This window comes from Sciurus carolinensis, chromosome 3 (assembly GCF_902686445.1).
Source record: "Sciurus carolinensis chromosome 3, mSciCar1.2, whole genome shotgun sequence".
Taxonomy (NCBI): domain Eukaryota; kingdom Metazoa; phylum Chordata; class Mammalia; order Rodentia; family Sciuridae; genus Sciurus; species Sciurus carolinensis.
The window spans coordinates 176,349,647-176,365,451 of record NC_062215.1 but is presented as its reverse complement, the minus strand read 5'-3'; the positions used below and the strand labels follow the sequence as shown (position 1 = coordinate 176,365,451).

Here is a 15,805-nt window from a genome sequence, read left to right as displayed (position 1 = left end):
ACTAAAAATAGCTGCTAGCACTAAACCAAACAGTGAAAGGGAATCCCACCCAAGTGTTGATATTTACTCCCCCTCCCTCCTGCAACACACTTGTAAACATAACTCTAAGATATCGAAATTTAAATTCTAATTCCAGAGATCTGCAACTTTTCTCTGAGCCTAACCCCTGAGGCTTAACAATCTACTCTGCTTGTTAATATGGGACCTGAAAACACAGCAGTTCTTGGCTGGGGAGGTTGCGGCACATCAGAATCTCCTTGAAAAGGCGCCTGGTACAGGTAGAGTCTCCTCACGCCCCTAAAGCTCTTGTGCTCAATCAGAAGCCACCTACCACTGGGAAGGCAATCATTGAAGCGGGGCTTAAACATGCAGAAATGGGAAGAGATGAGGCACTTCAAAAGCAAGCTAAATACACTGCCTAAGAAAGCAAGCCAGAACCACAGGGGATATACCTGAACACAGAGGCAGAATACTACACGACAACAAATGCTTTGCTGTTTTCAAGAACAATGTGGCATAATTGTAGATTACACACTAGACTACTTCAGTCAGAAAGAAAATCAAATACCTTTAGAGACAGAGAGTTGGATTTAATAAAGAAAAATTTATCTGATCTTGGCATCTGGCTTAATCATTGTAATTCTGAATAAAAAACAAATCAATGAATGAAAAGATATCCAGCATTTATCTTCATTCATAGAAAAGATGCTTTAGAGTCATCTCCAATCACCTTACTACCAAATACCCAAATCAGAAACCACCAATTCTGTTCAGATGCGAGGGCCTGTATGTTTTAGGGTAAAGTTGACATATCGTTGTACCAATAATGATTTTATCCCAGCTAACTTCAACCAGAAATGAATTTAAACATTCTGGATACAGTCACAGGAGTGCTTTGGGCACTCCAGCACTGGTGTATAATATCCACACAGCTAGCAAACAGGAATCATTGTCTACAGAAGATCAAATTGGAAAAACACAGGAATCAGAAAACATCTTCACCTAAGACATTTCTTTCTTAATAGAGGATCATTTTTATTAAATAATTTTTTGTCTCAATATATTATAAAATGGAGGCCCCTCACCAAGGTGCACCTGTAAATCCAGCAACTCAGGAGGCAGAGGCAGGAGGATCACAAGTTTAAGGCCCACCCTGGCAACTTAGCAAGACCCTGTCTCAAAATAAAAAATAAAAAGGACTGGGGATGTGGCTCAGTGGTAAAGTGCCCCTGGGTTCAATCCCCACTACCAAATGTAAACTAAAATCAGGCCGCTAAGTTGAGTAAAATCTTTTACTATCTTGTCTACTATAATGTTTATTTAAAATGCATGGCAGATACATGAAGTGCTTCTGCTTTCTGGAAACCAGTGTGACACTGTAGTTGCTCCACCATGTTTTTTTCCCAATCAGATAGCTGGGAAATGATATAAAATATAATTCCTACTAACACATGCAGGGAATGAGCCTCACACCACAAGTCCCTCCCTTAAGCATTTACCTTCCCTTGTTCTGAAGGTCAAAGTTTCCAATGCTGTGTCTGAACTTGTACTGAAATGTTTGGCATTAATAAAACAAAGAAGGAATTAATATATTTTTTAAATTGTGGGGGGAAAGAGAGGAATCTACAAAGGCGGATTTCCTTAAGTAGCATTATATTAGTCTACATTAATAATTTTCCCAGCAGGCCTTCCTTGATTTTACTTTGAACAATCACAGTCTTTGTTTCTTAGATCCTCTTACGTGTGACATTTGATCAAAGTTTTAAAATCGGCAGCTAACAGAGAAGAAAAGTACTGCTCCCTAAGGTATTACACAAAGCCATGCTCAGTTCATTTTGAGGCTGCTACAAGTTGAACCACAGACATTTCCAGCTAAACATTAAGTGTTGAGTTACATTTTATGTACCCTGAACACTGTATTTTACCCTACTTCATCACACTTATCAGGGAAATATCCCCTAAATATTACAAAAACAAGTTTTAAGAAAGTTCAGTTCTTTCATACAGGTGTGCTGTTTAAAGATAAATACAAAGCAATAAACAAGTATTTTTATTCCCAAGTCACGGTCTTTTTACACAATCATCCTAGAAAGTTTGTTTCCTTGAATTAAAAAAGGAAGACAGGAAAGGTATCAGTTAACTAAATCACTTATATTACTAATTCTGGAATTAGTAGTAGTCATTCTGATGAGATGGGATAGGAAAAGAACACTACCAAAATCAATGCATTAATTTATGACTAAACCCTACGCCTTATAAAAATAAATCTTCCCCAAAGAAAATAAGGGAAAAAAAGATTAGTGAAGGAGATATCTCACACTTTAACACGCTATATAAGGAAAGACGGCTGAAAGGAAATCTTGTAGGGAATTTTATCCCTTTGAACTTTCAAATAAACTCTTAAGTAAGATTATGCAAACTTACTAAAAACCGGTCCTGATTAGAGGGAAAAAATGCACCCCTTCTCCAAGTCAGTTCTGGAGGCTTTCTCCAGAGTTGTTAAGGTTTGTGTTGGGTAAAGAAAGACCTCCTAACAAACCAGCATTCTTTTCCACATGATCAGAGCTAATTGGCCCCCCTGCAGACTAAGTGACCAATCACATCAGCTTCAGCTGAAACCAGCCCCCACAACATTATAAACACAGGAATGTAAGCTGTAAAGCCAGTCCAAGAAGAGAACCTACAAACTAGACTTGTAGATTAAAGCTACCTGACCAAAAAGACAGACTGTGCAAGCCTCCTCAGGACCTATCTTGGTATACAGACTGACCCACAAAAGAACTGGTGAGTACATGAAATATTATTTCTTTCCTTAAGTGGAACAGGGAAAGAAAATGACCATCAAATAGAGACAGAGCTAGGTTACTTCCAATAGATTTTTAAAAACAATTATCTATAGGGTCATACATTAAGGTTCTTTTTTTCCTTTTTCCTTAAATTTTAAAATTGGAATAACAGCCCTACTAAAAGCATTACTGGAAGTTCTGTTATCTTATTATATGTACACTAATTCTCTTTTATAATATATAGCTGTCAACGAGAAAGGCCCTAGATAAAATTCAGAGGCTTTAAAAAAAATAATAAATGTGTTTTTTGGAAGGGATTATAGGAACACACAGAAATGCCTAAAGAATAAACCACTTTGTTTTAGCTTTTTCAATCCATGAAAAAAGTGATGATTATTCTAATTTTAAACTTCTTTTTAAACAATAAATTTTTACTGAAATTTGTGAATGCTTCTGCAAAATAAAAATTAAAATATGAAAGGAAGTCTGAGCTTATATAATAGGGTTAGAATTCACATTGTTTGCCCTAATTACGGCAGGAGAGATGATTACAAGACTCTCAATATAGTCTTAAAGAGTTTATATCAGATGTGAACAAATATTGTTATTTATTTAACATTTGTTAAGTACGCTGTATCCAACTATTTCAAATGAACTACAGAAGTACTTTAAGTTATGGCAATAGAAAATACATAATTTTAAGGGCTACAACCTAATGAGTAGAATGAAAATATTATTTTGATTACTAATGAAGTTTTTTAACTATCACTTTTAAAATAAGTACTGCTTTTTTTTCTCTACCAATTTACAAACGGGTAAATATTTTACAGCTCACACATAGAAATACAAGCAAACTTTCCCAATATTCCATTCTATATTCTATTGGGATCAGCTGATGAGTATCATATAAATACAAACCAAGACAAATACATTCAAAAAGTACTCGTTGGGGGACAGTAATAAAAATCACTTGGAATTATTATAGTATACACATATTATATATTTATTAGGCACTTTTAAATTTGATGTAAAAGTCCTATAATGTCAGGCCACAATAATCTTATTTTTTAAACTGTAAGTAGATATAAAATCATAGAACAAAATTAACGAAAACCCTGTATCAATTGAAGGAATTAGGAATAAGTTTATAAGGAAGCTTTAAGGAATAATATTATTTAATTCCCCCTCCCCATCCCATCTTTTTTCATCTAAAGACACCTGGCCAGGTGGCTTACCCAAGATGACACACCCACATAATCAACAGAGACAGAACCTGATAGTCATAACCCTCATTCTGTGTTCTTCATATGCAACCACAAGAGTCCAAAGAATATTCTTCCAGGTAAACTGTTAAGTGAGAATCAAAATCACTTCTCTCAACACAATCCAAACAAGATACAGCAAAGTATCACTGTTTTGATACTAGTCTTTGGGCTTCCCTGGTTTTGTTTTTTTTCCATGTTACTTAGTTGCTGGAAAAAAGAATGAAATTGTAAAGAATCTAGAGTATAAGACTGCTACAAAAACGGTAGTTAACAAGTAATGGCCCTGAAGAAGCTTGAATGAGAATAATTAACTTGTAATGTACAGTGTGTAAAGAAAGGCTCTCTAGATTTTAGAATATTCAGGAACAAAATAGGTTGAAATCAAGAATAATTGTGTAGATCTTCTTTCTCAACCTTTTTTGAAACACTGAGCACACTTAGTAGTGTTCACAGGAGAGTGGTTCCAAAAGCAGACCAAGCACCAGCAGCCAGCACCAGCAGGGCTTCCATACAGGGAGAAAGCAAGGCATAAAGGACAACAGAGTGTTCGTACCCTCTGTAAAGGGAGTTGACTATTCTTTCATTGTTACACCTTTCCTCTTCAAGTGTCAAAATCTTTTCTTTTAAAGTATGCTAACAACATTGCTTTTAAAAGTATCTACTTGGCAAAATATAAATCTAGCAATGCTACAAAATAATTCTCCTTTTCTCACTGGTCTGCAAAAACAACTAAACTAATAATTCTGATTAACCTCCAAGTCTTGAAAGAAGTCTTCCTTACCTGAAAACCCAGTTCTTACCTATAAATCAGAGGTCTGAACCTAATAAGCATTCTTGAAGAACAAATAATTCTATGGAGGCTCTTGAACAAAACTAATCAAATAGAACATTGTGTTTTTCACAAAGCCTAGTCAGGTCAAATGTCTGTTTCTGAAGCAATGTAGCACTGGCTCTGGAGTGCATGGGATTAACACCCACCACTAACTGCCTTAGGATCTTAGTTTCATTACCTGTGAATGGGAATAATAATGGTATTTTTTACTAGGAAAGTTAGGAAACATGATTAGTAACAATAAGGCAACTTACACTTACTGAGAGCTTATTCTATACCAAGCATTGCCTATTGCCTTCACATGAGCAAAAGACCTGTGAAGTACTTGTTATTATTCCTATCGCATAACAAATGAAACATTAGCTTATATTATTAACCATTACTGTCATGAGAAACATGTACAAAGTTAACAATGGTTAGGTTAGTTTAGTTATAATATGAGTTTGAGGGACAAGAGGAGCATCTACTGAAAGTGCTAAAATTCTGGCTACTGAAGACTAGTTTTGAAATACAATACCCAATCATCTTGGAAAATATTTTTATTTGATTAAACTATGAATAGACAGCTTATTATAGTTTTTTTAAAAAATTTAAACTGGCTTTGCACTGGGACAGACTTGAGATAATAATTCAAGATAACCCAAAGCACACTCATTTGTCTTGCATAAATTTCTAAGCCTAAAAAATCTGAAAAATGGGAACAGTTAATATCTACATTGCTGAAATAAAGGTCTAGAGATAATACAGGATAAAAACACCCAGCACAGTGCCTATGAATATTTTGTTATTATTACTGCTGTTCTTATTGCTAAAAGGACGGAGATCAGGTCTTCTAAAACATTTAAAGAATCTAGATCCACAGTGCTCTGGCTGAGGTGAGCAGGCTCAGCAGACTGGCAGGTTAGGCCACAGTTGCTGTCACCACTGTCACGGTCAACAGCAGCCTTGATGTGAACTGGGCTAGGACTACCATGCTCGAACCCCAGAGTACTCAGTGCTATGTGGAGACTGTGTCTGGACTAGCCATGAGCTGTGGGAGCCAGAGTGGAGTGGGGCTACCTACTTAGCCCCAGTCACAAGACCTCTCTCCCAGGTGTTTCCTGCAGGGCTCTGTGATCAGATTCTAGGGGTGCCTGGGTTTACCATTCCAGTGGCAGGTTCTTCCTGACAGCAAGGAACCGAAACATTGCCTATTGCAGGGTGAGGGATAGGCCCCTTACCCTGAGTGGGCAGGGCCACTAACCCTGTTCTCCCAAGGGCTCCAGTCATTTCCTTCTGTGACCCTCTCTCTGGGGGGCTGCCCTTAAGCTAGGACTACTGGAGCAGAAGTACATGGATGATATCAGGTCCCACCCACAATATCTATACCTGAGAGCTCCCCAATCCTCACACCCTTCCAGCTATTTCCCAGTTCAAGCAACCTGGATGGCCCCCCCCCAGAACCTGTGGCCCAAGTTGGGGATGGGGTTGTGGTCTCTGGGTTAAAGGTAGCCTGCTGTGGAAGGAATCACAAGTGTTTGCTGAGTCATGCTCCCCACCCCAAGCCCTCCAGGGGAAAATCCCCAGGAAACGGCCAAAGCTCCAGCACAGACAAATAGAAAGGGAAGACACAACCTTGGCCTTGGCCACCAAATGCTGGGGGCTCTTGAGGTCAGGAGGCTGAGGCAGGATCCCAAGTTCTGAGCTTGGTAAGGGTTGGAGGAGGGCTGTGGTTCCCAGTGCTGCCCTTTCTTGTTGCTTCCCTCTCCAGCCTTTGACCCCTGAGCCTTATTCTATCTCTGTGGCAATCTCAGGGAGGGGTTGGACCCCAGGGAGGACAGACACTCCTAAGGCCTGGGGTAGCCCCGCCTTATGGAGTTGGCCTGCAGGTAACACTAGAGGCACTGCTGCCCCCTCCCATCAGGTTGTCAACCCCTGACCCTGAGCTCTGCAGGGTGTGGCTGGACTGGGGAGCTCGGAGCCTGATACCCAAGGACTCTGTCCCCCATTTCCTGCAGAATAGGGCTGGATGGAGTGAGCACCAGCTGGATGTCCTTTCCCCTGGGATCAAGTGCCTCTCCTGCCTATCCTTAAGTGGGAGCTACAGGAGGGAACAAGGAGAAAATTAAGGCAGACTTACACACCTCTGAAGATGCCATAGTCAAACCTGGAGGTTTCCTTTTGCCTAAGGCTACTGGGCTGACTTGAGGCTGGGACCAGGCCAGCTTGAAAGGGCCTTTGGCTGCCCACTGCTCAAGATGTCTGCTTCTTGGCAAAGGTCTGGCCTGGGCCTGGCCACCCAGGCCCTCTTAGACCGCTCCACAAAGGACAAACCTATTTAAGCCCTCAAAGATCAGCATGTGGCTGGCCCTCCCCCCAGGGGCCCTTAGTTCTGGCCCACAGCCTACCCATTCTGTTCCATGTGCCCCACTCCCCAACACTCTCTTTCCTAATCTAAGAGCTGCCACTGAGAGCATCCTTAGCTCCCCGCTCATCTGCCACCCACACCAGTCCTCTGGGTATTGCACCTTCTCTTGCATTTCTGGATCTTCTGGGTCATTCCTTCATCCAGCAAGCTCAAGGCAACTGTACCCATCATTAAAACAAAACATGGGGCTGGGGATGTAGTTCAATGGTAGAGTGTTTGCTTAGTATGTGTGAGGCCCTAAGCGAGATTCCCAGCACAGCAAAACAAAACAACAAAAAAGAATCTAGCAAAATAAAGATATGGATTAGGGGTGTGGCTTAGTGGTAGAGTGCTGACCTAGCCATGGTTCAATCCCCAGCACCAAAAAAAAAAAGGTCACACCAAGAAAAAAACACACTAGATAAAACGATTATGATAACTTGCCAGGATAATAAGTTATAAAACATTAACACATGGGTTGGGGAATATAGTTCAGTTGGTAAAGCACTTGTCGAGCACATGCAGGTTCAATCTGCAATACTCACAAATCAACCAATAAACAAAAAAACTAAAAACAGTAAAACTATTTTAAAATAAATATGAAGCTAAAATGACTAAATAAATTGAACAATCATCCCAGTGTTCAACCAGTAGTTCAAACCTAAGGAAAATACAAAAGACTGTCTCTAGTGTCACTGAAAAACAAAATTAGCCTCTGGACAAAAGATTGCACATACCCAGCTGGCCCAAGTCTAATTCCAACAACAGAGAGACCATCTCCACAGCCTCAAAGTCCCAAGACACAGGAAGATCTAGTAAACCCACATGACAGCCTTGCTGCACAGGTGTTTAAAGGCCCTTCCTAAGCATCATTCAAAAGGCAAGAAGGAGTATGCAATACCCCCAAAGTATCTACTTCTGAAAGAAGAGTCAAATATAAACTCCTACTAGTACCCACCTGTGGCAAACAGAAAGAGGACTCAAGCAACAAGCTACATTTTCTGGTCTGTTCCAGGCAGTCTCCATACAGAAGTCTTAGATACTTGTCATACATGCAGGGATGGTTACAAGGAAGGCACACATTATATTTCTATTCATCACACAGACAAAAGCATAACCACTGATGAAAATGGTTCACAGCAGAAAATTCATTATCTTATTACCTATTAAAACTGTCATTTGACCCCTTACTTGATTACTCTGATTCATAACTCTGGAAACTTTTTCCTCTGGCTTACTTGCTTTTGAAGGTGGTTTTACTGGGTCTGGGCATACAGTTCAATGGTAGAACACCTCCCTAGCATGTGCAAAGTTCTGAGTTCAGTTCTCAGAACTGGAAAAAACAAAAACAAAGTGTAAGTGCTATCTAGAAATGTCCTACCTTGAATTTTTTATTTTGCCAAGAAAACAATTTTCTCTCCACCCAACAATCTAGTCAGAACCTAGAATATTCAGAGACAACAATCTATCAGCCAGGGCAAAAAGAATCCATGAATATCTCTACAGAGAGACAAAACAAAACCCATCAAGAAATAGGCTAATTACTATAGGCAATAAGTACATTAGAACTGTGGAGCTCTAAAAATTTATCACAAACAAGCCTTGTCCTACTACTAGACTGGCTTCAGAAGTTTTGCACACAGTTTAATAGTATGTTTCCAAATGATTTCTATTTATTCACAAGGAAGAATATTTATATGTTTAAACTTATTCCTTTTAATTATGAGTTATTCATACTTAAGCTATTAATTATACATAATATTTGCTCACATCAATAAATACCTGATACCTGGACTTGTGCAAAGAAGACATAGGAGTGTTAAATAGGCACAAATCATAACCCTCCCTCGCTTCAGGAATTTCATAATGTACTTAGAAAATGTTAAAACATCAAACAATATTTTAACAGCCACTCATGGAAATTGAAGAAATAACCTTAAAATAAGATTAACTACCAAATGAATGACTCAGTCAGTAGATACTCCCTTATGGAATGGGAAAGTCTGACCAAGATAATCAAGAGAAGCATTCTCAAAGCAGAAAGTGAAGGAGGTTTCAAAATTCATGAATATTAACTATAAAAAAGGGAAGGGCTGACTAATTTACTCTTGATTTCAGAGAATTGCAGCCTGAGATGGAAAGCAGTAATTGCAAAGTCATTGCTCCTCTCTTAAGTCAGAGATACCGAAGGATGGTCACAAAAGATGGCCACAGCACACTTCAGATGGATGGTGCTCAAAGAGGTCTTGCATATCTCCGAGATGCATGGGGAATCCTAATGGACATGCGCTGGCGCTGGGTGATGCTGGTCTTTTCTGCTTCTTTTGTTGTCCACTGGCTTGTCTTTGCAGTGCTCTGGTATGTTCTAGCTGAGATGAATGGTGATCTGGAACTAGATCATGATGCCCCACCTGAAAACCACACTATCTGTGTCAAGTACATCACCAGTTTCACAGCTGCATTCTCCTTCTCTCTGGAGACACAACTCACAATTGGTTATGGTACCATGTTCCCCAGTGGTGACTGTCCAAGTGCAATCGCCTTACTTGCCATACAAATGCTCCTAGGCCTCATGCTAGAGGCTTTTATCACAGGTAATTGTCTTTGTTCTTAAAAAACAAAAAAATGCAAGCATTTTGGAAAGGGCATAGTCAGATACATAGTGATTCTGTTACAGGATAATTTATTTGTATCATTATCAGGTAATGCCAAAGAAAGAAAAAAAAAAAAAACATTCTAGGGTCAAACAACTGACTGTAAAAGGAATTTGACTCAATACTTAAATTTTACCTACTGGAACTACTTAAGATAAAGGGGAGGGGAGTGGGGATCATTATGACACTAATTTGCAGGAATATCCCATGACCAAAAAGTATTAATAGAAAGGTCTACAAGTAGTTTTTTGCACAAGCTAATCATTGCTAAATAAATGAATAAATATGTTCAATGCATATTTTGACAGTCATATTACCTAACAGAAATTTGATTATTTTTTTCTGCTTCACTGTGCTAGAATTTTCTCCTCTGAGATCATCTATTCAACATTTACTCAACACTAGTAAACCCACAGCACCAGAGGAAGCATTCTATGTTAGAGAACAAGTTATGTATGCACATCTTTAGCAAAATTCACTGGAAATATGGCCAAAAAGATCATGAAATTTTGCTTATAAACCACTTAACATGTAAGACTCTAATAAAGTAGGGCTTGTGTCCTTTTTATGTGGCATATACAATTAAAAAAAAAAAAGAACAGAAAAACAGGTTTTAACATACTGTCCAAAAATAATCTGAGAAAGTAAGCACTGGCCTCCCACAGGGTGATCTGGAATGAAGACCCAGAGTGTTAGCAACAGGCTCTACACACCTGTAACAAATTGCTTAACTTCCACAAGAGTTCTTACAACTGGGTCAGTTCTTGGATAAAATAAGGGAATCTGTGAATTTAGATGGGAAAAACTTAACAAATTTTTCCACTAACCCTTAACTGAATTTATCATTTCCTTCAATTACGAATGTAGGCAACAAAATATAAGTGTCCAGTGCTACCAGTAACTTTGATACAAACAGAATTACCGATATTTTCAATATCAACCAACAATACTTAAAAATCACAGTGTTAAATCCACTGCTAGATTTTGTTATTTAATGCATTAATAAAGAATATAAGTATTTTGTATTTTTTTAAACATTTAACTGAATTTCAGTATATTTTGTTTCTTTTGTATTCATTTTACTTTGGAGGTGGGGAGGGTGTACTGGGAATTGAACCTAGGGGCAATTTACCACTGAGTTACACCTCAGTCCTTTTATATTTTTTATTTTGAGACAGGATCTCACTACATTGCTTAGGGTTCTCACTAAATTACTGAGGCTGGTCTTGAACTTGGAATCCTCCTGCCTCAGCCTTGCAAGTTGCTGGGATTACAGACATGCAACACCGCACCTGGCATTCTGTATTAATTTTACCTGTAGGAATTTAAAACATAATTTTGAAAAGGATTGCACAGGCCTTACCAGCCTGCCAATGAGATCTATTGGCACAAAAATGGCTACAAAACCCTCATCTATAGTTAGGGTCACAAGGAGGATGCACTTGAAAGGTGTGCTAAAATCCCCTTATGGCCAGTCTTCCCAAATAAAAAGGTTTATGTAAGATTCAAGGTTTTAAAATTCTTCAATGTATCAGTCCTTATACTGGTCCCTTCCTACCTCAAAGTATTCTACTTTGAATTCAGCTCCACTTCAACTTGAAGTCACCTGGTTGCAACCAAATTACATTTATTTTCTATAACTTTTTTAAAAGTAGGGATATGAATATGGGTAATGGTCAATTCTTTGACTCTGTAAAAAACTAATGATAAAGTTTTACATTTTTATGTTACAAAATCAATTATGTTTACCCATTTTGAAATCATGGGTTTTTTTGTTTTGTTTTGTTTTGTTTTTAAGAAATGTATGTATACTCTGAAAAATTCTTCAGGCAAATGAGACCATCCAAATTAATTAAAAAAAAAAAAAAGGTTAAATTCCTGACTCACCGGAAAGCATAGCACCAAGAAATGTATAATTATTTGATATACTCCTCTCATTCAGAAAAGGTTATTCGTATTTAACATCTTCATTCTAAAAACATTTCAATGATTTCTAATTTAGGTGCCTTTGTGGCGAAGATTGCCCGGCCAAAAAATCGAGCTTTCTCAATTCGCTTTACTGACTTAGCAGTGGTTGCTCACATAGATGGCAAACCTAATCTTATTTTCCAAGTGGCCAACACACGACCCAGCCCTCTGACCAGTGTCCGGGTGTCAGCTGTACTCTATCAGGAAAGAGAAAATGGAGAGCTCTACCAGACCAGTGTGGACTTCCACCTTGATGGCATCAGTTCTGAGGAATGTCCATTCTTCATCTTTCCACTAACTTACTACCACTCCATTACACCATCAAGTCCTCTGGCTACTCTGCTCCAGCATGAAAATCCTCCCCACTTTGAACTGGTTGTGTTCCTTTCAGCAATGCAGGAAGGCACTGGAGAAATCTGCCAAAGGAGGACATCCTATCTACCCTCTGAGATCATGTTACATCACTGTTTTGCATCTCTGTTGACCAGAGGTTCCAAAGGTGAATATCAAGTCAAGATGGAGAATTTTGACAAGACTGTTCCTGAACTTCCAACTACTCTAGTCTCCAAGAGCCCAAATAGGACTGACATGGATATCCGTATCAATGGACAAAGCATTGACAATTTTCAGATCTCTGAAACAGGACTGACAGAGTAACACTGATTCATGGCATCCTATTTTCTAATGTATTAAACATACCCAGCCAGTATGCAGTTATTTCTCCTTCACTGTATCTCATGTTTTCTTTTTTTTCAATGCTGATTATATCTCTCTGATCACATCATGATAATCATGCCTATACCCCCCGACACACAAAAAGGCTGAGCTAATACACATCCTGAAAACAACATTCTACCTTTCAAAGTTTGTATCTGTGGTTATCTGCTGAAATCGATGTGACTCAACTTGACAGATACTTACACAGAAATTTTGCTGGTGAATTTGTAAGGATATGGTATGTTACCAGTAATGAAGGGAAAACGGACCATGAAATTTAACACAGCTGAACTCTAAGAAAAATCAACCATAAATCTCTCATTTTCATCTGTAAATTGAAGCAGTATGATTTCAAACCTAGTTCCCTGGGTGGAAAAATTATTTCACAATATTTAGTGAACATCCTTTTACAACTACTATTTTTTAAAGATAGCAAAGATCATTCCCTCGGTTCTCAGTCTATAAAACAACTATATCATATCCTAAACTTTTAATGGCTAAGAATGAAAATTAAAAATAACAACAGCACAGATTTATACATAGACCTAAAAGCATTTGAACATGACTCCCAAACACATGTACATATTCATATATTTGTGACAGAAAGTGATCAGAATGAGTAAGAGAAGCTCCAACCCAAACAAAACCTTCAAGGTGATATTTTTGGAAAGGAGATACAAATTTATGTGTGCTTTAAAACTCACCTGCATAATAATCAAATAATGATTTAGAACATATAACCACTTATTCATCTGAATGGCTTCTAACCTATGTAAAAAATTTTCTTCCTACCTATGACTCATTCAATGACATGAAAAACCATGATGGTTCTAAATAGTTAATAAATATACACATATATTTAAGTTTTTATAGATATATAAAGGTTTAGTTAGATACAACTCAACTAGGGAAAAAAATCTCCGATAAAGCAAAAAATAATTAGGCAACAAAGTATTTTCAAACCCAAATTCCTGTTTCCAACATCAAATAGTTTTTTCTATAAACACAAAATGAGTGTTTATTCACCAGTAGGAGGTTGGACTAGATGATCTCTATTATTTCTTTCCAAGTCTAAAGTTCCATGAAAATTATGCTTTTTCTGCCCTGGTTTTCATTTTATATACTAAAATGAATACTTTCTCTTATATCCAGCTTAAGACATTTCTTCAAATTATTTTCATTTCAGTTAAAAAATGAAACTGTCCTCAAGCAAAACAAGAACCAAAAGCAAAGCCCTATCAGATTTCAAACAGATTGTAGTTGCTCTTCTTTTCTGAAATTTCCCTTATTCAGGCTCATGTGGAAAAGTGAAAGATTAACCTTCCCCACTGGTGATGACCCAGGCAGGAATCATTTCTTGAAATAAATACTAGCTGAGTAAAGGCAAGCAGTTGTAAAGAGAAGGGCACAGCAGCAAGTCACATTTTTCTACTCTTTGACTAAAAGGAAAAGAAAATAATGAAGAACTTTGGAGTGGTCTAAAACTGACAATAGCAGAAGAATATCAAGAACACAGGAACGTAATTATCACGAACTTTGCTGGTTAAGAATCTTAGGCATTCATTCTTAAGTAGCAGTCAGACCAACAGATTTTTTTCCCCCAGTCCAAAACTATTGTAACATAACAGCAGGAATTCTTATTTCATTTATAATAAATTAACAAGATTTGCCTAACCTATGAAAATAAACGCAGTATCAAAGACTCATGTGGTATGTTTTTTTCCTAAGAGCACTATGTCACCTACATAGAAGACAATTTCAACTGTTGAGTGAAGCTGTTCAAGGTGATACAACATGTGAAAGTAAGGCCTGGGCTCTGAGTTTCCCTATAGATGCTTCACGATCCCCATTCAAGGCAGATGAGTCTCATATCCCACTTAACTGTTCATGCATAAACTTTACATAAACTTGACATCTGAAAAACTAAATGTGACTTCCCCTACACACTCCCCCCTCCAAAAAAACTGCCAGTTAAAATAATACTACTTTAAAAATATTTTACAACAAAAAAAATGTGATCAAAAACTTCTGTGCAGGGGATAGAAAGTTTTTGGGAGCACTATTAATCATTTTTCAGACTCAAAATCTCCAATTAAAAATTAAGTTTTCTGTAGAGACCATTAGCCTCCAGGAAAAATGGAAAGAAAGAGAAAGTTACTTGGAAGTACAAATGGCAGCTCTGCCCTCTAGGGCTGTGCAGTTCACTAACTATGGAACTAAGTAAGTACTAAAGTAAGTCTTAAAAACTGACACAGATGGTCTGACAACTCTAACAAACTGAAGTCAAGTAGTTTCTAAAAATCTTAAGGTTCCAGATTCATGTATGTAAAACCCTATATTACCAACTGCCATAAAGATTCTACAACCAAAAATTTCTATGTCTATTCCCAAGTATTTCACACCAAAATGCACTAGTCAGCATAACACTTGGTAAACTTATTTACTGGTATTGTGTGGATCATTTATTTTATATTTTTAACCCCACAGAATCATACTACAAGATTATCACAAGAACTGATCTCCCCCTGTACAGCAATCAATTCCTACTGAAAGGAATTACAATCCCAACAACACAGGCCTTTTTCTACCTCCACATTGTCCAATGTTATTCACAAGGTTATACGTGACTCCTACCCCAAATATTAGTAATTCCACCATTTCCCTTCTCAAATAAAGCAGATACAGAGGGTGGGGAAGCCCAATTCAGTGATAGTGTTTGCCCACATGAGTGAGGCCCTGAGAAGAGGGGGGCGGGGGAGCAGCAAGTACATGATATGACCATCTCTAATTTTATAAGGAACAAGTCATTCTGGTGCTTGAATTATCTTAATTTGATGAACATCTCACAATTGATTCACATATCAAAGTGTTCCAACAAACTAGTTTAATACTGCTATTCTTGGAGAATATTAAAATATAATTATAAACAATCTTTTAATCCATATTATTTCCAACAAGATTAGGTAATGAAAAGAGAAAGATCAGAATCCTTAGCACAGTTAAACTGAAGGAGCACCTTATCAAAAAGCATTCAATAAAAGCCACTATGAAGTAAAAAAACAAGGGCATATATGTTTGTGTGTGTGTGTGTGTGTGTGTGTGTGTGTGTGTGTGGAAACTGCCATACTTCCTTATAGTAGTAGCTAGCATATCAACCTCCTTAATGTTCTTAAACTTCATGTCAATTTGGTTTTGTG

General features: G+C 37.8%; 2 protein-coding genes across 6 annotated transcripts in view; one reads left to right on the top strand and one right to left on the bottom strand.

The window, feature by feature from the left end:
- Gigyf2 (GRB10 interacting GYF protein 2) overlaps window positions 1–15,805 on the bottom strand; it is a 120,425-nt gene that overhangs the window by 52,872 nt on the left and 51,748 nt on the right. The gene's annotated exons all lie outside the window — the stretch shown is intronic.
- Window positions 2,671–14,295, top strand: Kcnj13 (potassium inwardly rectifying channel subfamily J member 13). Of its 2 annotated transcripts, none has more exons than XM_047543343.1 (3): window positions 2,671–2,784; window positions 9,388–9,863; window positions 11,926–14,295. In XM_047543343.1, exons 2-3 carry the CDS (start codon window positions 9,404–9,406, stop codon window positions 12,546–12,548), a joined length of 1,083 nt encoding a protein of 360 aa, XP_047399299.1. In that variant the 5' UTR covers window positions 2,671–2,784; window positions 9,388–9,403; the 3' UTR covers window positions 12,549–14,295. The 2 variants fall into 2 exon arrangements, with proteins under 2 accessions (XP_047399299.1, XP_047399300.1); XM_047543344.1 differs by having other exon boundaries at window positions 9,388–9,627; window positions 11,926–12,126.

What these genes read in the sequence shown, in the direction of transcription:
- Kcnj13 (XM_047543343.1), top strand. Translation starts at nt 9,404, where the DNA reads ATGGAAAGCAGTAATTGCAAAGTCATTGCTCCTCTCTTAAGTCAGAGA. An exon ending in GCTAGAGGCTTTTATCACAG is followed by an intron (nt 9,864 to 11,925) that starts GTAATTGTCTTT and finishes TTTCTAATTTAG; the next exon opens with GTGCCTTTGTGGCGAAGATT.